Here is a 22,968-nt window from a genome sequence, read left to right as displayed (position 1 = left end):
CAATCTCATAATGCTAGAGATACGCAACTGAACTTGTGTGAAGTTTGCACAATGCTAATACCTCGCAGTTCGGTCAAATATCAAAATACATTATGCGTAAACAGTGCAGTCTTGCAAATTTTTTTGGGTCCACTTCAAACACACATCCCGGATATATAGCCCGGACAAGTTTAACTTGCACGTGCACGGTAGACCATTCTCACGTGCACGAATGGCTCACCATCATGATTTAGTAGTTCGAAATGTGTTGTTATGCTAACAGATCGTGGGAATTGCGCTTTCTCTGCGAGCAGTTACCACACTGAGTAAGCAAAAGTGGCAGTGAAAGGAGAGCCCCAATACGGGGAATGCTGGTTGCTACAAACCGTTTTCTTTGCAGAAATCGACTTTCTTGAGAAACTGTTGACTCCAGAAAAGCTTTACGTGATGCAGTTATTATACAAGACGGCAGAGGTTTGTACATTTTGCTAATTAATTGATATTAGTTGATGAACTAATTATTAATTTATTAGAATAAAGTATTTAGTAACATTAAAGCACAATTTATGTATTTATGGTAGTATTTTTAACCTTAAATGTGATTTAATAAATAGTAATTTGTAAATTTATAAGTGTATATACAGTAGTCGACAAAAGTATTTGCTGGGCAAGAAAAATCAAGGGTTTTTCAGTATGTCTGTGTTTGGGTGGAAGCTCAAGATACTAATAAAGCGACTTCTTGGTCAATATTTGTCATGCAATGGCAAAATTGAGACTAATTGGTACAGAATTGAGTCTAAATCAGTTGGTTGTTGCAATTTAAGATTATAGTTACAACCTAGTTAAAAGCCGATTAAGTTTACATTACAACTTATCAAAGCATATTCAATGCAAACAATATTTCAACCTTTGAAACAAACTAACTTATCCATTTGTGCTCATATCAGCACTTATTTCCATTCTGGAGGCCAGAATATGATGAAAAATCAACAAAAAACTACTCGGCAAATACTTTTGTGCACTACTGTATATACTAGTAACTATTACAGAAGAACCTGTTTATTAATCATGTACTCTGCTGTTACCGTAATTAATTTGTTTGCATAAGAAATGTATGGCAAACAGACAGGATTACAGGAAGTTGTTGATCTGGATGGTCTAGTCTGTTGCCACAGAACACAGTTTTTTCATTAGCCTAAAATACATAGAAATCAATCCATGATCCATTTTAACAATAAAATTAAAACACACACAATGAAGATGCCTATTTCTCTAGTGGGTGCACAGTTTGCTGGACATAAACAGGAATGACTTGTTCTGAACACTCATTCTGAACACTCTAACTACAATCTGTTCCTCTCTTTATATCAAGGAATATGAACAATCCAGGACATTTGTTTTAATTTATATGGTCAATATTGATTGGTGAATAGAGTTTTAGTATTAGATGTTGTATGTGATCAATATTTATTGATTTTGGTTGTTGCAGATTCTAGATGAGTAACCTGGATAACTTCCATTATTGCACCTGCCAGTAGATGAATTACATGTGTGGTTTAGGCATAAGTCATCTGTGTTTCAATTAATTAACATTTTCTGGATCTCGATAAGGTACTTGCATGCAATGTCTCAGTTGTATGTACTGCGCTTGTAAGTCAAAGAAGGTTTGAATTTTTAGTTCATCTTTTGAGATTCTCCACAGAGTTACACAGAAAGTTCCTTTTCTTTAGGGAGCTACTGTGACCAGTTTTCTGAAGAAATGAGTGCAACTAAGTTTGTATAGCTGCATTGCATTTTGACTGGTAGTGCTTTAGCTATTGTACTTTGTAAATTTGATAGATTATTTGCAGGATCTTTTGGGAGACCAGCCATGCTGAAAGAGATTTCTGAATAAATTTGCAGACATCATGTGTGTATCTATTTACCATATATCTATAATGCTCACTTGAACGATCTGTCATTCATTGTGTCCCTGGCTGTTAGATTGGGAGTTGCTCTCAGATAGGGTTCCATGTAATTACATGGGGGTTAGCTGTTAAATCAGTAATCTTGGTTTCAAAACTTGATAAATAACAAAGGACGGTGTTTCTTTACTATGATGAGATGGAGCAGTTGATGATACATATACGTTGTTAATTAAATACCTCACAAGTCACTTGGAAAGTAAGAGATCATGTCTGCTTGTTCATTAAATGTATGACTTACCACTTGAGCTATTGGTCATACAGAGATGTACGGGAATGTTTTTGCACATGCCACAGCTGGTTTCCCCAAAATATGTTCTGGTTTTTGATCAGTCTTGTGATATAAAAATATTATTTATGTAACCGAAGTTTCAATGATCTTCAATCTACTACAGTACACTCACACTCTACTATGGTCTACCGCAACTGGGAAAATGACTTCAAATTCAAGGTTCAACATTCAAGGTGTGTGTGTGTGTGTGTGTGTGTGTGTGTGTGTGTGTGTGTGTGTGTGTGTGTGTGTGTGTGTGTGTGTGTGTGTGTGTGTGTGTGTGTGTGTGTGTGTGTGTGTGTGTGTGTGTTGTAGCTGTAACTCTATTATGAAAGTTGTTTATGGTGAGTGGAAACATTTGGGACTTTCGGTTGGAAGTTCAAGTGTGGGATGAGCACTGGCGAGCAATGTGGTGTCGTTGGCACTGGTCAATCACTAACAGGTATGGTAGCTTGGCTGGAAACTCTGATCATGAGTAGCACTGGAGCCATATATATATATATATATATATATATATATATATATATATATATTTGGTATATATATAAACTCTCAATGTTATAATATAATTATAGTCCCACCACTTAGAGGTGAGCGCATAATACAACTCTAAACATACATGTATGAAGGCCTACTAGCGAATTTTGGTGTTTCCGGTGTTTATCAGTGTAGACGTCATGTTAAAGCGCAACCATCTGCACGTGCTACTTCTTTGTCATGCACGTGCAGGTTTCACTTTTCTCGCGCCAAAGCTCTCCAGCTAAGTGTACGTTTAGACCCATCTCGCGCTCTTTTCAATTTCGCGACATGTTTGACAATTTTCCGAGCTCTTTTCTTACCGCATTCAAGGGCAGGTGAGATACTGAAGCCGTACGTATGCACACGTACGTGTGTGTACTACAAGACGCTCTATCTGCACTCATCACGTGTACTTCTTGTTCAACGCACCTAGGTCCGTTAGACACCTAAACAGGCAAGATTGTGCGAGACTGATCTTTCCCAATGTGAGTCCAGAGAAGGGCCAGGTGATCACTGTGTCCAAAGACACTCACTTCAGCGACCCACACAGCAGCCCAATGATTCCCAATGCGTCTGTCTGCAGAAATCTGGCTGGTAGCATCAATCAGGAGGCGGGAGACAACACTCAAGCTGGTCCATTCTTATTTGGAGTGTTTCACCTTGAGGGAATTCGAGAGTTTTTGGCAATACATGAAGCCAAATCCATTGCCTCACAGGTATGTACGTGAAATTAATTAATTAATTAATTAAATACTAGTAGTTTGCTAAAGCACACTTGTAGCAGTTCCATGAAAGAGTATCTATAGCAACGTTGTACACACAGAACTACAACACAGGTTGTTATTTAATTGCAACTCAGTACTATACCCATATGCTACAGATTGAATGTCATGAGTGCTCAGTATATATATATATATATATATATATATATATATGCATTAAAGAAGAAATAGTTGTGAGGAAAACATTGTCCAATTTCAGGGAAAAGCGCTATTATAGTGCAAAATTAATTTGTGTGATATATGTGGAATAGCGATGAGCTTCAATCACACAAAACCGCATGATTCCCTCCACAATTTCCTCTTTTTCACAGTATCTTATAGTATACCATGCTCAAACTGACCACAAATGGAACTACGTATATACAAGCACAAAACACGATCATTTTACTTTCTTCAACATCTAGAGCGTACACTGTTACAGTCAACCTCACATTTAGCGACATTGGGTTTAGCGACACATCGGTATTAACGACCGAAACGTTTTACCCTATCAAGAAGGTAGTACTAAATATGTCTTCCTACCTCGGGCTTAGCGACAGCGGATATAGTGACAAATTGCATTTACCGACCTGTCTAAACTGTCCAGTGTAGTACTAATTTCCTCGTTTATACCGACCAATGTAAATTTTGTAACGCATGCGCCGATCACGTGTCTTGAGCATGGCTTCCAGAAAGCGAAAACGGCTGTCATTCTCAGAAAAATACGCGATTTTGGCCGAACTCGACTCCGGCGTGTCACGGAATGCGTTGGAAAAGAAGTACGACGTCCCTCACGGTACTTTAGCTGGCATCATCAAAGACAGGCGTCGAATAGAAGAAGCAGTTGCCAACGGAACGAGCCTAGGTGCTAAGAGTTCAAAGTTATCGAGATATTCTCAGATCGACGCTGCTCTGCTTGAGTGGTTTCGTCGAATTAGAGCCAATTGTCCAGAAACTCCGATAACTTGTCTGGAGATTCTAACGAAGGCAACCGCAATAGGAAAAGAGCTGAAAAGAAGAGAAGTTGCTGCTTACGAGTCGTTTGACGAAAATTGCCTCGATCTCAATTGGGTGGATCGCTGGAAGAAGAGGAATGCGATAGCATCGAAGAAAATGCACGGCGAAAGTCAATCAGCTGACAAAAATGCTGCAGCTGATTGGGTGCAAAATCAGCTGGAATTGATTCGACAAGAATTCTCTGATGACGACATCTTTAATGCAGATGAAACTGCGCTATTTTGGAGACTCATGCCTGATAGAACCCTCGCATTCAAAGGTGAAAAGTGCCGAGGAGGAAAACATTCTAAGGAACGCCTAACAATTCTTGTCACCGCCAGCGCTACGGGAGAAAAATTGTCTTTATTTGCTATTGGCAAAAGCAAGAAACCACATTGCTTTCGCGGTGTGGCAAACATTCCCGTAGCTTACGATGCTAACAGAACTGCTTGGATGACGAAGCAGTTATTTGAGCCGTGGCTGAGAAAGTTAAACGCAAAAATGCTTGGCCAGAAAAGAAAAATTGCGTTGATTCTTGACAATTTTTCAGGCCACCCTCAGGTTGCCTTGTCAAACGTGAAAGTATTCTTTCTTCCTCCAAACACAACGTCTATAGTCCAGCCAATGGATGCAGGCATTATAAAGAACTTGAAGTTTCACTATAGGCGATTGTTGATGAAGAAGCGATTGCTCTGCTACGAAACGGAAACGCCATTTGCAATTAACGTTCTTCACGCTTTAGAGTGGCTAAAAATAGCATGGGAATTGGTTGATGCTCAAGTCATTCGCAATTGCTATTGCCACGCAGGATTTCGTCGCGTGGGTGAAGGAGTGGAAGAGCCGCGTCTTCCGCATTCCTTTCCGCTTTGGAGCAACGCAGAGGATGCTGGTCTCACACAAGGGATTGACTGGACCGAATTCGTTGACGTAGACCAATGTGTTGCTGTGGGGCCTAGCAGTGAGGGAGACTCCACTCCGTTAATGATATTTTAGACACAGTCTTTCCAGAAACAAGAGAACCACTCGATGAAAGCACTAGCTCTGACGAAGAAGATGTCGAAGAAATTGATACTTCTCCTCCACCATCGTTCAAAGAGGCTATGACAAGCATTGGATCAGCATTGGACTATCTTCGGACAATTCAAGGGTCAGAGGCAGAGTGCCTGAAATTGGCAAATATTCGTGAGTATATGGTGGACCAATACTTCAAAAACCAAAAGCAACAGCGCATTGAACAGTACTTTAAACCCATAAATGAAAACTAGATTGCTCGCGAGTTGATATATTAAACTAAAATAAATGTCAAACCTGTTAGTAAGCCTCTACAAGGCATTTACTGTGCGTAAACGTGTACATTGGGTTCAACGACACATCGCAAATAACGACCTAAATATTATGCCCTTTCAGATGTCGCTAAATGTGAGGTTGACTGTATATCTAACTGGTAATGACTATAACTGGTTAAGATTGAGTTATGCGTATACAGCATTGTAAACTGGTAAACAAACATCATAAATCTGGTAAGAAATGTCACAGCAGTCGCTAGATTTTGCTAGAGAGTACTTTGACATGTTGTTCCCTGATCTACATTCCAATATTCTTCACATATCCTAGACACAATGCAAAATATTAAGCATCTCATTCTTCAGATAAATTTTTGAATCTTTTCCTATGCAATATAGTGTTCTGTCTAAGTGACTAGATGATTTTAGTTAGCATTTCATGTCCCATTTAATTATGAGATTGTACATTACATGACATAGTTACTTGTAATCACATGTACCACATATCCTTGCTAAGTACCTTAGCTAAAGCACGCTTCTTTTAAAGTGTGCCTACACTATTTTGTTTAGACAGTGTAGATATTAACCAATATGCATGGAAATTTGTTCCTGTCCAGAATACCACAAATTCTATTAGCTCACCACTACTCATGTTAACTGAATTCACAACTACAAATGTTGATTATTAATACTCTGCCACCTAGCTGCAGTAAAGTAACAAAAATACTTTGAGTTGAATGAGTTTGTTCATTAATTAAATGTCCATACTCCTGTCTAAGTGGTGTCCTCCCACAGGTTATTCAAGAAGACAAGTGGTTCAACGAGGTCTGTCACATTCCTGACACTTTGAATCTTGAACTCTTGAACTTGAGCAAGATACAGCAATTTCAACAAATTCTATCACACAAGCCAGCCTCTGCTGTGGCATTTGGTGACGTGACTAGCTACCAAATGTCTAGACTGGCATGTGACAGATGGTTGCCTGATACACTGCTTGAAGGTATGGCATCGCTTCTCAATCGCTCATCACAAGATTGTCTTTGCCTTGTGCTACCTGAAGTTTGCAAATTCACGTTGAACAAATCCATAGCATCAGCTCTGAACAACAGAAAGAAGATTAGACTTATATTCCTGATTGTCCACGTACAAATTGATGCCATAACTGGATCTTCTGTTGGATCAAATACATTGATGAGTGGAAATCATTGGACAGTGGTTGCTTTAGATTTGAATTCAAAAGCTTCCTTCTATGGTGACCCATTGGGATACCCAGTTCCTAGCAACTTGTTGGTAGAACTAATACAAACACTGGGCTATCTAAGCACTGCCTTAGGTGAAAGAGTGGACATTCATGACTTGATTCCTATGCATAGGCCAACATTTGACAAAGATGGAAAACATGCATGCTCAAGGCATAGCAAAAATTTCCCAATACAAACATATTCTTCTCTTTGTGGGCTTATTGCCTTTGTTTTTGTGGCAGTTGCAGCATTTTCTCCAGAGAATCTGTGGGCATACATCTGTTCACCACAGCTGTCCTTCTATTGTGACAAAGCAAAACTCAAACTTTACCTTCAACCAAGCCATTATGCTCACTACCTAAGGAATACCTTGGCAGTATGGCTGCTTTCTGCTCAAATTAAAATTTCAAATATCCTAGATAAGTCCATATTAGCTGATGAAAACTTGCAGTCTCAGCAAATCCAAAGCCACCATCTCAAGCAACCTGAACCCCGGAAGCTTTGCTTAAGTTTGAGTAAAACACTAAAGACCAAAGTTTCAGGAGAAAAATGCAACTCTTCAGCAGCCTCACCATGCAAAGCAACTACTGATCAGCCCTCCTGCTATATGCCTGACAAAGCAAACAAAGTTGGTAGAAAAAACTTCACTCTCGCTAAGGCTGTTTCAGCTGGCAAGAGGAATCCTTTCTTGTCTAATGTAACCTGGTGCACTTCTAATGAGAGTCATTCACAGAGTACAGAAGCTGACAATGTCAGTGAAACCTCCATGCCTGCTGTAGAACAACAGTCAGTTTATGTGAAGACATGCACTTTAAGCACAGATACATTTCAACAATTTCAAACTACCAGTGAAGCCAATCTAGAGCAATCACTTGATGCCAAACACGAATGCAAATCTGATTCAGGCCTTCCTACCAGTATTATACCCTTGCTCCCTCAGCAGTACAACTATTTTGTTGACTCCTATTGTCAGCATGAATCGGAAAGCTTCCTAGGAGCTGAAACAAGCAATTTTACTTTAGAAGCATGGACAAGTGCCAATTGTGAAACTGCAGCTGTCCAGTGGATTAAACATTTTGAAGAGGTTTCAAAAATCACCAATCGAATCACTACTGGTTTCAGATCAAAAGGACTACGGTTCGTTTTTAAAACTGTTCGTCATTGTCATCATTACAGGAAACAGAAACCTATGTCACAAATGTCCACAGAAAGCAAGTGTAAACTAAAGAAAACCACCATCCATTGTTCCACACGAGACAAAAAGTCAATGTGTCCTAGCACTTTAATAGTTAGGGTATACCCACCTGAGGCATCTAAAATCTCAGACCACCCTGAATATCCTTGCCTTATCAATCTGAAGTACACACATAACCACCCAATCCACAGTGGCCATGCGCTCAGCTTTAGACCAGTCACAAAAGCTGTGAAAAAAGCATACATTAGTCTCTTTGAGTCTGGCAGCTCTGCTGCCTCTGCAAGACATGAATAGTTGACCCAGCTCCAACTGAAGAGTGATCCACGAGAAGTTGAGAGCACTCTTGCAGACAGAGCCATAAACCCAAATGTACAAGACGTTCAACGCCTATTTAGAAAATGGCGATCAGACAACATTGGACCAGAAAATGGAGAGGCTATGTTTGAGCGACTGCTCGAAGAAGTACAACGATACAACAAGGAACACGAGAAAGAGGGTGGGCGAGTATTTCTTCAACCTTATGAAGTACCAGCTGCAATGAATATGGATGAACCTAAACCAAAGACCAGAAAGACTGATGCCATGCCCTTCCTTTTAGCTCTAGTCACTCCTCGCATGGCCAGAGTCCATGAAATGGTCACACAAAGCGCAGAGCTAGTCTTTTTGACTCAACAGCCAGTCTGGATAACTTGAACACAGCTGTGTTCATACTTAGCTGCGGCACATCCGTAGGAGCTCTACCACTTGCTGCAGTTATGACATCCAGTGAAGATGCTGTTACCTAGTCAACAGGGTTTACAGCACTGTGCACATACTGCCCAAGTGTGCATTTTTTGGAAGAGGCCCAAATCTTGGACCACTAACACTATTGACAGATGATTGTGCAAGCGAACGGATTGCTCTAAAGAGTACATGGCCTCAAGCAGAATTACACCTATGTGTCTTTCATTTTTTACAAAGTACATGGAGATGGCTTTGGAGCTCAAATTCTGGTATCTGTGGCACAGACAGAATTACCTGTATGGCACTAACAAAATGACTTGTTTATGCCCCAAGTGAGCAAGCACTGACTGAAATCAAATGTGAAGTAGACAAAAGCCCTTTTCAGACATTCAAAAAGAGACTAGGTGATTACTGGCAACGAAGGAAAGAATGGGCTGTGTGTTTCCGAAAGAACTTTCCCAAAAGAGGCAACTATACTAACAATTATTCAGAGGCTAGCATACGCATCATAAAAGACATTTTTTTCCAAAGGAATAAAGCTTGGAATGCGGTACAAATGTTCAATCTTCTCACACAGACTCTCGAACTGTATTACCAGCGACATTTAATATCTGTTGCCACAAACAGATTAGATCATTTTGTCTCTACAAGATTTACTGTGACAGGAGTGAAAGCACACACCATTCCATCTGACGACATTGTCGCAACAGATGACCCAGACGTTTACACTGTTGTGAGTCAGTCAGATAAGAATAGAACGTGGATAGTAGACTTACAACTGGGTGAGTGCACCTGTCCCATCGGAATGCAAAGTCAACCTTGCAAACACCAACTTGCAGCAGCAATAAAGTATCGCAAAAGCAGTGTCAATACTATCCCAAAGTATTCGCCTCAAGGCCGTCAGCTTTTTGCAGCAGTGGCAATAGGACAACACTGCCAACCCATTTCCTTTTACAGTAGTGTCCACTAAAGAGCAGAAGAACATCTAAAGTCTCTTTCCATCAGTGTGAATTGGTCTGATGAAGATATCAAACGTTCCTTTGAAAAAATTGTCCCTTGTTCCTGTGATACAACTAAAGTGGCAACTGCAGCTGACGACAACATTAATTTTAGCAATACATTTCAAAGAGATCAAGCACAACCAATTAACAGAGGAAGCTATGAAAAGTCAAGGGACGTCATTGAAAGAGTACTACAGGTCACTAAAGATATCAAGGAAGGGCTGCATGGAAGTCATGTCACAGACAGCTTCATAGTTGCAGTAGAAAGGTTTTGTTCCAATTATTGGAAACTACGAGGCAACATATGTTTGGTAAAGAGGTGGGAGTCAGAAAACAAAAGAATAAGATTCGAGTGCAACCTACTGCTGTAGCTAGACGACACTTCAAGTCCTTTTCTACCCGTCCAGCATCAGCAGGATGTCCAAGTTTGTTCATGAAAGCCAAAACTACAACCAACATATTCAACAGAAACATTATCTCCAAACGAATCCACCAGAGAGCAAAGAGAAACCACAATCTGACAATAAGTTTGAAAGCAAATACCCCTAATGCCATCTAAACTGTACAAGGATACAAAATTTTTTGAGTTGAGTAAACTGTCTATGTTCATATTCCTTGATATAAAGAGAGGAACAGATTGTAGTTAGAGTGTTCAGAATGAGTGTTCAGAACAAGTCATTCCTGTTTATGTCCAGCAAACTGTGCACCCACTAGAGAAATAGGCATCTTCATTGTGTGTGTTTTAATTTTATTGTTAAAATGGATCATGGATTGATTTCTATGTATTTTAGGCTAATGAAAAAACTGTGTTCTGTGGCAACAGACTAGACCATCCAGATCAACAACTTCCTGTAATCCTGTCTGTTTGCCATACATTTCTTATGCAAACAAATTAATTGCGGTAACAGCAGAGTACATGATTAATAAACAGGTTCTTCTGTAATAGTTACTAGTATATACAGTAGTGCACAAAGTATTTGCCGAGTAGTTTTTTGTTGATTTTTCATCATATTCTGGCCTCCAGAATGGAAATAAGTGCTGATATGAGCACAAATGGATAAGTTAGTTTGTTTCAAAGGTTGAAATATTGTTTGCATTGAATATGCTTTGATAAGTTGTAATGTAAACTTAATCGGCTTTTAACTAGGTTGTAACTATAATCTTAAATTGCAACAACCAACTGATTTAGACTCAATTCTGTACCAATTAGTCTCAATTTTGCCATTGCATGACAAATATTGACCAAGAAGTCGCTTTATTAGTATCTTGAGCTTCCACCCAAACACAGACATACTGAAAAACCCTTGATTTTTCTTGCCCAGCAAATACTTTTGTCGACTACTGTATATACACTTATAAATTTACAAATTACTATTTATTAAATCACATTTAAGGTTAAAAATACTACCATAAATACATAAATTGTGCTTTAATGTTACTAAATACTTTATTCTAATAAATTAATAATTAGTTCATCAACTAATATCAATTAATTAGCAAAATGTACAAACCTCTGCCGTCTTGTATAATAACTGCATCACGTAAAGCTTTTCTGGAGTCAACAGTTTTCTCGAGAAAGTCGATTTCTGCAAAGAAAACGGTTTGTAGCAACCAGCATTCCCCGTATTGGGGCTCTCCTTTCACTGCCACTTTTGCTTACTCAGTGTGGTAACTGCTCGCAGAGAAAGCGCAATTCCCACGATCTGTTAGCATAACAACACATTTCGAACTACTAAATCATGATGGTGAGCCATGCGTGTCCGGGCTATATATCCGGGATGTGTGTTTGAAGTAAAAATTTGCGCAGTCTTGTGTGATGATAATGCCTCGCGTTTCGGACCATTATGTTAGTGCTGCGTATTAGTGCTGCGTATTCGTGCAGCATTATTCACTAGGCATTTTATATAAAAAGCATTATACAAAAAGCATTATACACAATGCAATATGCATAATGCATTATACACAATGTTTTTTTCTCATTATATTAGTGCTGAGTATTAGTGCTGCAGCAATTGTTTTGGCATTGGTAGCACGCCATATACCTCGGTCCCTAGCTGTATAGGTACGTGCATTGTACACAACACGCTACCTTTACCGTAGATGAACTGATTGGAGGGAACTGCTACGAATATCTAGCTCTACTACTAGGTACTATACCTAGATAGGCTCCGCCCTAGCAGATCGCCGAGTTGGCAACTGTGGTGAAGAAGTATACAGAGTCGTTTGTTGTCTAGGAAAAATCGAGGCCTACACGGTACCGTACAAGGGTGGGCGTGGTACTCTATAGCAGGTCACATTTCTTCATTTCGTCGGAACAGAACTACCAATTGTGTTTCCATCTGCCGCAACCCAAGGTGCTGGTGCCTTCTTGCCACGCATCTTGACTGCAGATATGAACGTACGCATCGACAGTGACCAGAGATCACTGAGTGACACGGTAGAACTCTACAATCATTGTCTAACACTATTGACTCAGCATTGGCATTGTAGTCTACTTAGTAACTAGCTCTAGCCAGCTGCAGCTGACTAGCTACATGTATGACCATGTTCTTTCAGTTGTAGCCGCACACTGTTCTACGTTAATTGAGTTAATTAATTGAGTTGAGTTGAGCAAATAGAGTTCAGTTGAGTTGACTTCAAATAGAGTTCAGAAGGCTTTGTACAACGATGGACGTGCATGTCTGTTTGCTTGGTGAGTTGTGTGACGAAATGTGACCTGCTAGACAATACCACGCTCACCCTTGTACGGTAGCGTGTAGTGTGCCCGTGAAAGCGCGTACTCTACTACTTGTAATAGGTTGACGGGTTCAATGTTTCAATTGTGCCTCGATTTTTCTTACACAACAAACGAGTCTGTAATACTTCTACACCACGTGCACAGTTGCCAACTCGGCGATCTGCTAGGGCGGAGCCTATCTAGGTACAGTACCTAGTAGTAGAGCTAGATATTCGTAGCATATCCCTCCTACCAGTTCATCTACGGTAAAGGTAGCGTGTTGTGTACAATGCACGTACCTATACAGCTAGGGACCGAGGTATTCACTGGCACAACATTGTGTGTCAGAGCGGAGTTGTCAAGAGCTGCCAACGTGGTTTGGCACGTGACGGAAAGTAAAGTAAAAACAAACAGCTTCTTGGGTGTTGGAAATGTAATCTCCTGAGACACGCGTACGAATGGAAGCCCAGCTGAGACCCCCGCTGAGACCCCCGCTGAGACTCCCGCTGTGCGTAGTGCACTAGTGTCCTCGGTCATTTCAATTTTCTATTCTCTATTTTCTATTCATGTTAGAAATAGAAAAGCGAACTGGGTGGACGACGGCGAGTACAGTATCTAGCAGAAGTAAATTTCGTGGTCGATGAAAAGGCATTCTATACACGTAAGCCAAGGTGTCTTGCATGATGGAACGTGGCAGCGATGATTTCTATATCCCAACAACGTAACTTACAAAGCGTTGATCGCTGAACTGATAGTGTGGGATGGTAGGTCTACAGCTTAGCGACAAGTAACAAAACAATTAAGTGCATGCGTAGGAACTAAATACACGTGAGAACCGGCTCGTAACTAGAAAGAAGTTTGCAGTACTGTACAATAATGCTGTAAACTCGACTTACATGCACCTGTTGCTATACACCGCCTATGTTTGTATCGCTGACGACAGCTCACTAATTAGCATCAAACCGTGCTAGCTTTTTACCAACAAAAGGAGATCCTAGCAAAGGCCAAAAATAATCATTACGATTGCTTGTTCAATACACTTAGCTATTTCGAGTTAGATGGCAAACGAATATACGTACCCTTTAACTGAAACGAAATACACAACAATTGCTGCAAGCTTATAGCTTTGAAGGCTATAGTATATCTAAAATTGTTGCATTTAGAAATGCTTGTATACATAGCTGTGTATACTTAGTCGCCAGCAAATTAGATTGACCTTTGGTCACGCCTTTAGTGAGACTCAAACAGTTAATCAATTAAGATTAGTCGTCAGCAGTCTCGATAGCCACTTTGGTGCATGTGCACTCTCAAGGGTAGACACTGAGGAAGCTTACCACCTTCAAGTTTCAAGGCAATAACCTGCAAAGAGTAAGTTCACGGCTAGCATAAATATCATGCATGCCTTGCATGCGTAATTCTAGGAAATTCCTAGACGGCAGGTCTGCGGTGGGGAATCATTTTTTAGATCGCTAGGGCAGGCCAATAAGCAAGCATACTGGCATGGGCTTACCGTAGCGTAGCTATAGCCTAGTCCTCAAGTTTGGAAAGGCTCAGCACTACAGTTTTTTTGCCGGGAAAGTGCGCGCACTTCATGCACCTGTCACGACTCTTTTTCTAAACTGGCTTCAGCCTCTGTCATACTGAAATTGTTGTAAAGTAGACTTGACTACTATACAGCACGTTCCTCTCATGTGGGGGTCACGTGTCCAGTGCTAGCGATCTTGTATCTAGGCGCGCTTTGGCTACATCTTGAATAGACCACTAGAGATACTACATTTGGCGACGAGGTCAGGATGACCGAAGGGGGCGTCAAGCAAGGTCTCCTAGGCAGAATAGAAGAGTTCAACATAAAGGCCTCCTCGTGGGCAGCCTACGCAGAGAGGATGGAGCAGTATACATGATCGCAACTGGAAACAAGGACGAGTCAGCACAACAGGTAGCGGTCTTTCTTACAGTAGTTGGTTCAAGGACCTATTCCTTGCCTAGAGACTTAGTGCATCCTTAGAAACCGTCGGAAAAGACGTACGCTGCAGCTGAACTAGTAGCCATGTTGGAACAGCATTTCCAACCGAAACGTCTCGTTGTGGCTGAGCTGTTCAAGTTCCATTCTAGAGTGAGAAACAGGGCGAATCGGTCAGAGATTATGTGGCGGCTCTCCGTAAGCTCAGCGAACACTGTGACTTAAAGGAATCCTGAACAGAAGCCCTACGCGATCGGTTTGTGGGTGGTCTCAGCATGGAAGCCATTCAACGTAATTGTTGGCTGAAGACAATCTGACGTTAGACAAGGCGCTAAACACAGATAATTGACCGAGCCGGATGCGAGTTCAATTATTGAGCTGAGGCCGAGGTGTCGATAATGCCATAAACAGCACATATCCATGTAATATGTAATTTATTTTATGGGCGTGGATTTGCATCAACTTTCAACGTACCGGCCATCAGAGCCTGCAAACCCTCAGAACATACCAGGAGGCTTCAAATAAACGGAAAGTTGCGGTCAGCAAGATCTTGGCTACTGGGGAAAGCTTCCAGAAATGCATGAAGCGAACACCCACTAGTGACAACAAGGAGAACAACCCCAGTAATGCTGCTGAATGGGACAGGTCATGTGAAGCAACAACACCTGCACTCCCCTTCCACTTTTCAAATTGCAGCATTACATTCTACATGGGCAACAAGCAATAAATAACTTGTTTGTGCTTGTAAGCTGACGTAATTAGTAGATGTAATAGGTGTTATGTGACTGCCCTAAGTGTGTTGTGGTATGGTTGGTAGCGAATGGCTTGTGAAAGTTTGTTTGTATAAGGGAAAGATTCTAATAGACTAATGACATTTAGTGTATTGTATATGAGCCTGATGTTTACTCTAAAATATACCCAGGGTATATTTTATTGTAATGTTACCACAGTGGGTGGATTATCATATTCTACCTCCACGTGACCTGTACAAGCGCTGTAACTGGCTCATACTGCGTACCCAACCACGCCCATGCAATAATATAATTAAAGTTTATTAGATATCTGTTACGTGTACTGTATGAAAAAACACATAACTTGGTTCTTAATTAATTGCAAGAAAGTACTGCTATTACTAATCGATATACGGAAATCGTTGAACCTGGAAATGTACTAAACCGGTCATTCATTTATCATGGACTTTTGCAGCAGACTTATAAAACAGGATGAGCATACAAAGTCGATCGTTGTTTCACCTCCAACATGGGAAAGCCAGCTGCTTTTATAAGACCATACCTAGTGTCAGAATGGCAACACTTATTATTTATACTAAAATGGTGGGGGCAGTAGCGACGCTACTGGGGCGAGAAAGGTTTTTTGGTTCAGCGAATTCCATGGTTGCAAAGCTGGGGTTTCTGCACATCTGATATAAAGCGTGAAAGAATCTTCGTTCACAAACTGTTTTCCTTTTTGGCATTTGAAAGCCATTAGTGGGATGTTGATAAAAAGACAACGATACGAGCGGTAACACTACGTCTAGGCGGAGGTTAGGTATGAACCCAAGGGAATCTATTCGTGAACGTTGACGGACTAGTTTGTGAAGGCTGCAGACAGAATAGGAAGGTCTAAAATTCCTATTTCTGAAGAAGGCAATCCGATTGTTGAAATGCATGTATTGTGCAGCATTTAACGTGTGAATTTTTTGGAAATTTGTTTATTACTAGAGAAACTGTCAGAATCGATTTGAGCTAATAAACAACCTATATTATTGATATTAATTTTAAACTCTTGCACAGTAGAAGCAATCCAACTGACACCCAGCTGTCACCTCCAGTATTGAAACACACGTATAGCTCCATTCTTTGCCTGTGCAAACGCAGATGCAATGAAGATGATGATTGGACATGGTATTGTGTTTCAGAGGTCTTTCTTACCACAAACCTAGTGCCGTCTGATTGCATTCGTTTGTGGTAGACTGCAGATGTGACCATAACCTTCGCAAATTTGTTGACTAGTAAACATCACAGTTGAGATGCTGAGTTGGAGTCGTGCTAGACATGCATGCACAAACTCTAGTGGGCGGTTGAGTAGGTGAATTAGGGAGTGAAGACTGTGTGAAAGAGAAAGCAAATTAAGAAGGGAGTGGGCGAGCTTGCACAGGTGAATTCTGAATTTTATAGATGAAGTTCTAAATCTGTTTACGAAAAACTATAGGAAATCTGTGTGTGTGTGTGTGTGTGTGTGTGTGTGTGTGTGTGTGTGTGTGTGTGTGTGTGTGTGTGTGTGTGTGTGTGTGTGTGTGTGTGTGTGTGTGTGTGTGTGTGTGTGTGTGTGTGTGTGTGTGTGTGTGTGTGTGTGTGTGTGTGTGTGTGTGTGTGTGTGTGTGTGTGTGTGTGTGTGTGTGTGTGTGTGTGTGTGTGTGTGTGTGTGTGTGTGTGTGTGTGTGTGTGTGTGTGTGTGTGTGTGTGTGTGTGTGTGTGTGTGTGTGTGTGTGTGTGTGTGTGTGTGTGTGTGTGTGTGTGTGTGTGTGTGTGTGTGTGTGTGTGTGTGTGTGTGTGTGTGTGTGTGTGTGTGTGTGTGTGTGTGTGTGTGTGTGTGTGTGTGTGTGTGTGTGTGTGTGTGTGTGTGTGTGTGTGTGTGGTATTAAAATGTAACTAACTAAGGTCTTCGTTTTCTAGATGTTTAGCAGAGATGGGGGCTACAATCGTCAAATGTAAGTTCAAATTCCTATTCCTGTAAGGGAGCTTTTTAATGCTACTTGTTATTTGTGTAATTGTAATTGTAGTTGTGACACTTGTTGTTCATTAGCTGTTACTTTAGTTTCACCTGTATTAGGTTTGATGTATAAAAATATATGAAAATTAGACAGACGTGGACAGGTGGACAGACAGACGGAAGTGGGCGTTCCCGAGCGTTCACGTATTATAGTACAAGCTCCAATGCCCGGCTTCGCCGGGGACAACACCCGGCTAATATTTTAATCACACAAATTATTGATTTGCAGACACTGTTTGCTATTAATGACAGACAGACAGTACAGACAGACACACAAACAGACAGACAGGTCGCCTTTATAGGTAGAGATTATAGAAGAAAGTATCTAAAAATGCGTTTGATGGTTGGAGAGGCAGAGGGGGTGTAGCCAGGTCACGTACAGCTTGTATAGAGAGATCTTTGTAGATTTCTAAACTCTCTGCTCTAGAGTGTTGGTTATCATCCCTGTGCAAAAAAGTTCCAATCACAGCACAAACCAATTACACTAACTTATGCCCTTGTCAGCGCAACCTGAGCCAGACCGTCTGTTTGGAGGCATTGTAAAAACAACAACAAATGTCGCTTAGACACTTGCAATCGTATAGCACTCCCGGATATTGCGCAGCTAGTAGACTGTAATGTTTTGGCGCAGTAGACTGTAATGTTTTGTCAGTAACCGTTTACTGTCACTAATTAGCCGTAGTGTAAGTGCTTTTACCGTTTAGTATTCTCATTCATAGTTATATCCCATTTAATTGCCGTTTCCAAAATCCCGTTGATTGGATTAGTGATTGGTTGAAACCATTTCCACTTGGAGGTTGCTGCCATTGCGAGGAACAGGTGTATCGAAATTGGCATCTATCTGACACGTGTCCAGTTTTAAAAAATCCCGTTGATTGGATTATTGATCTCGTTGAAGCCATTTCGACAGTCCCGTTGCGGAGAACAGGTGTATCGAACCTGTCATCTATAATTTCGACGTGAATCTGGTAGTCACGTGCAATACTTACCCGGTAATCCGTTCCCCGTATATCACGAATGCCGACTCTCGCCTTTTCGGCAGTCCCGCTGAATGTTGTCTCTTCGAAGACGTTGCTGACGTTTCGGGGAACAGGTGCATCAAACACGGCAGCTCCATATCTAACGAAGTCACGACTCGTACCCACTCTCGTCATTTCGACAGTCCCGTTGAACGTCGTCTCTTCGAAGACATCGCTAGCGTTTCGGAGAACAGGTGCATCAAACACGGCAGCTCTTCGACCCTCGTAGACTGGCAAACGACTGTGGGCGTATTTTTTCAAGACCCGGATATTAGCAAAAGTATCTTCTCTTTCCCGACGTCGCCCGCAATAAACGACACGCTCGGCGCGTACCGTCCGACGTCGGGAACGGGCAGTCTAAATTCGGTGGAGATACAATGCGCCGTTCCAGAGATATTCGCGCGCGAGCGGAAGCGAGTGCGATCGGCCGGAAATGGCGTCGTCGTGGAGAAGTCAGGAAGACGACCACAGTCTCACTTTCGACCCCAATGGATTCGGCGTGCGCGAGCCAAATTCGGTCGAGATCGGATTCGCCGTCTTTGAGAAACGCTCCAACAGACAGGCAGACAGACAGACAAAGAGACAGACAGACACCTCTCCTTTATATATATAGATAGGACTATTACTACTTGCCCCTATGGGCGGTGGCAATCTGGACGGAGGCAATCTATCATTGCACGCTACTTCTGCAAAGAAGACGCACCATCCGTGAAACACGGACGCACGCACGCACATCCAGACGATCTGCATGGCATCCTGTCTGCATAGCGCATCCAGACGATCAATGCAGATGAAGCGCGGACCAGTTCACGTCACCACCGCGTACTCGGTCAATTGAATAAACAAACTCCCGCGCATCTCAATCTCCCGGCCGCGTATCTCACACGTCACATTCGCATACTCGCCACTTCCGCGAAAACACATCGCGTAGCAATCTAATTTTAGGTTAATTTCAGCCCCCAAAGCAATCCGACGCGACCGTTCGTCTCAGACTACGCATTTTTCAGCATCCCCAGCTCAGACTATTCCCACCTAAAACGTCATGATCTATTCGTGGAGAATGACGTCACTTCCGCGAAGACACATCCGCGCATCTCATTTTAGGCTGCCAAAAAAAGTCTCGTCTCGGGCCGTCGGAGGCGGTCGAGGCGAAATCCGACGCGACCGTTCGTCTCGGACTCGCGATTTCGACCGGCCCACCGCGTTTCGCGACGATCCGAGACCGGCGTCGTGTCGATCGGCCCGTTACAGACATGTGGACATGTGGACAGACAGACAGACATGTGGACAGGTGGACAGACAGACGGAAGTGGGCGTTTCCGAGCGTTCGCGTATTATTATATAGACTAGTACTACCCGCCCCTATGGGCGGTGGCAATCTGGGCGGTGGCAATCTATCGTTGTACGCCATTCTGTAACGAAGACGTGCCTTCCGTGACACACGGACGCACGTCACATCCGCAAACTCGGTTAGCGGATTGAGCAAACAAACTCCAGCTCATCTCATTTCAGCAGACCGTGAGCCCCAGCCGGCTTACTCCGACTACAGCTAGCGCATCCAGACGATCAATGCAGATGAAGCGCAGAGCAGTTCACTCACGTCACATCCGCATACTCGGCACTTCCGCGAAGACACATTCGCGTAGCAATCTAATTTTAGGTTAGTGTCAGCCCCCAAAGCAATCCGACGCGACCGTTCGTCTCAGACTGCGCATTTTCCATCATCCACATCTCAGACTCTTCCCACCTAAAACTTCATGATCTATTCGTGGAGAATGACGTCACTCCCGTGAAGACACATTCGCGCATCTCAGCCAAAGTCTCGTGCTCTGACCATGCAGCTGATGACTGGAGCAAAACAATCTTCACAGCTGAGACCACGTTTCAGTTGTACCGCAATGCCGTCCATGTTTGGGTTCCAACAGCTGTTGAACCAGTCAATCCGCTTCCTCGTCATGGCCCCAAAATCCACGCATGGGGTGGGATAAGCTCGCACGGAACAACTGTTTTGAAATCGTTCAAGACAAACATGATAGCCGCCATTTTTATCGACATTCTGGAAGAGTGTCTTCTCGAATCAGCTGATACACTTTACCTAGACGGATGACGTCTTCAGCTTGACAATGCTCTTACGCATACAGCTCGTCAAACTCAGCGGTGGCTACAAGACAACGGCGTCACGGTTCTCGATTGGCCCGCTAACTCACCAGATCTCGCGCCAATAGAAAACCTCTGGGCGGTCATTAAGCGGCGTGTTGAGCTTCGTAGGCCTCAAAACGTGTACGAACTTGAAGACGCAATCCAGGCGGAGTGGCAGTTGCTCACGCCTTGTGATCTGTCGCCATATGTCGAACGCATGTCTAGCCGAATGCGCCTTTGTGTAGATAGCGGGGGAAATACTATCAAAAAATGAACGGATAACACAAGCTACTGATGCGCACTTACGTGTTTCCAAAAATCTAGCGAACCTACGAGCATACACAATACTTCTTCTAGAGCTAGAAAACGTACTAACGCAAAAACGGATGCGTTTCTGCTCACTCTACCCATGACCACGTCTCCAAGCGTAAATGTGTCAATAGTTTTGACGCGGACTGTATATATATGATGATGATGGCATGTCCACTGATAACAGTGATGACTCAAAACGTGAGACTTTGGAAGAAACAGAAAAAGAAAAATTCCAAGAAAAACAAAAAGCGACACAAAAGAGAAACCTGCACGTGGAATAGATTAAAGTGAATAAGGGATGTGCATGCCCAGATCCACTCTCTCGTCTTGAAATGCCTTCTATCCAATGGGGCTAGTAATAGCAACAAGTAGAAAAGCAGAACAAGATGCAGTGGCTTGCCAGAAGCACGTTTCGGTCTGTGCAACTGCCAGAAAAGTATGCCACATTACCCTGCTGGAGTGCCTGATTCTTGCTGTAACTGTGAATGCCAGCCACACCAGACTTCCAAAATTTACCGTCACATTTTGCAGAACTTACAAAACAAAGACAGTAGCATATTGGCTTAATGCTCCTATAGCTGTAGATTGTCACACCACTGAGTTGCATTTGGCACTGACGTTTTTTAATTGGCTGCCAGTACTCGCCATGTCATAATGTTGTTATAAAGCTTTGTGAGCTTTTCATTGAGACAAAGGCGCCACCCCAGACTCACTCACGCTCTGCTAACATTACCGCTGTTGGTCCGCGACTGCTTATTCGTCAGGGAGTACCCTGCTTATATCGCAGCTAACCTTTATATCTAAAGGCTGTTCCACTATCCGCCACCAGTGGACGCGCCCAGTAGCAGACAGCTCTGCCTTGGGATATATATATATATATATATATATATATATATATATATATATATATATATATATGTATGCACCATTTAAAGGCGCGCATATGAGACCCACTACTAGACGATCTCTTATCAGCTCCTTCCGCAGAACACCGACAGGGTGTGTAAAGTTGTAACAAATTGTCTACGGACTCACATTAATTCACTCTGCTTTCACTGGTTGAAACGGGCCCTTTCGTATATGACGTTCCTTTGTTTCGCAAAGTAGGCTTCGAATTTCTGTACAACAACGTCATAACTCTTCTTCTGTTCCTCCGAAAGAGAGAACGAAGAGAATGCTTCCTCTTCTCTGTCCCCATCGTATAGATCAGCGTCGAAACTTGTACTGCTGCTGATTCCTCGGTGAGGACGGTCACCTCGCAAAAGTGGGAAAATTGCTTGTATCATTGTGGCTACTCCTCCGGGTTTCCAAACTCGAACGGGGTAGGAGGTCGAAAGGGAGAAGCTATCTCCTGTCATGCATATAGCATGCACCGAGCGAATGTGCGCGGATACAGTCAGATCGGAACAAGGCTCGAGTGTCCAGCCGGTCATCTTCCCCCAACAGGAGAAAGACCTGCTTGTAGACATTCGCCACTCAAAAAACCCACCGACGCTCTATCCTTCAATCAGAGTGCTTTTCAATGTTTGTGCATTTTTGATAGGGATGCCCGTAGCCATCGGCTCTTTGCTAATATAATTTCTTTCTGATCGACGCAAGTGCTTGTAGTCTCGAGACCGACACGTGCCATCCAAGTCTATGAACCACAGGTTGACTCTTTCCAGCTCTTCTCTTTGTCTGTCTCTCGTTAGACTCAAAGCTTACCACAGAGGTCAACCAAAGGTCGACCGCAACACGCGCGCTCATCATATAGCCCTGCACGTTGCACTGCGTTGAGAAAGTCTACTCGTTCATTGCATGCAACACACGGCACCTTAGCTACTAGAAATTGTTTTGCATGCGCTGCCAATTCCTCGAAGTAAGAAAGGGAAGATAAAGATTCAGAAGACAACATGCATACAGGTGTAGCTCAAACGGTAACGAACTGTGATATCAGAGGCCGGGCATGACGAATTGACTACTCGGTTCAAATTGCATTAGCAGAGAGCCAATAGTGACTTGTATTGCTATCAGCGTGATACGTCCCAAAATAGGAATAATTGCGCATCAGGGTAGGGGTTTCGTGCATCAGGGGTAGGGTTTTTGTGTATCAGGGGTAGGCGTTTTTGTGTATCAGG

General features: G+C 42.5%; 1 protein-coding gene across 1 annotated transcript; it reads left to right on the top strand.

Moving 5' to 3' along the window:
- Positions 1-4,175: 4,175 nt before the first annotated feature.
- LOC134185715 (tigger transposable element-derived protein 4-like) lies at positions 4,176-5,755 on the top strand. The gene is made up of 2 exons (XM_062653613.1): positions 4,176-5,448; positions 5,499-5,755. The coding sequence occupies exons 1-2, from the start codon at positions 4,176-4,178 to the stop codon at positions 5,753-5,755; spliced, it is 1,530 nt and encodes a 509-aa protein (XP_062509597.1).
- Positions 5,756-22,968: the final 17,213 nt, after the last annotated feature.

The sequence above is a fragment of the Corticium candelabrum genome, chromosome 1, assembly GCF_963422355.1.
Source record: "Corticium candelabrum chromosome 1, ooCorCand1.1, whole genome shotgun sequence".
Classification (NCBI taxonomy): Eukaryota; Metazoa; Porifera; class Homoscleromorpha; order Homosclerophorida; family Plakinidae; genus Corticium; species Corticium candelabrum.
This window is presented reverse-complemented; position numbering and strand designations above follow the sequence as displayed.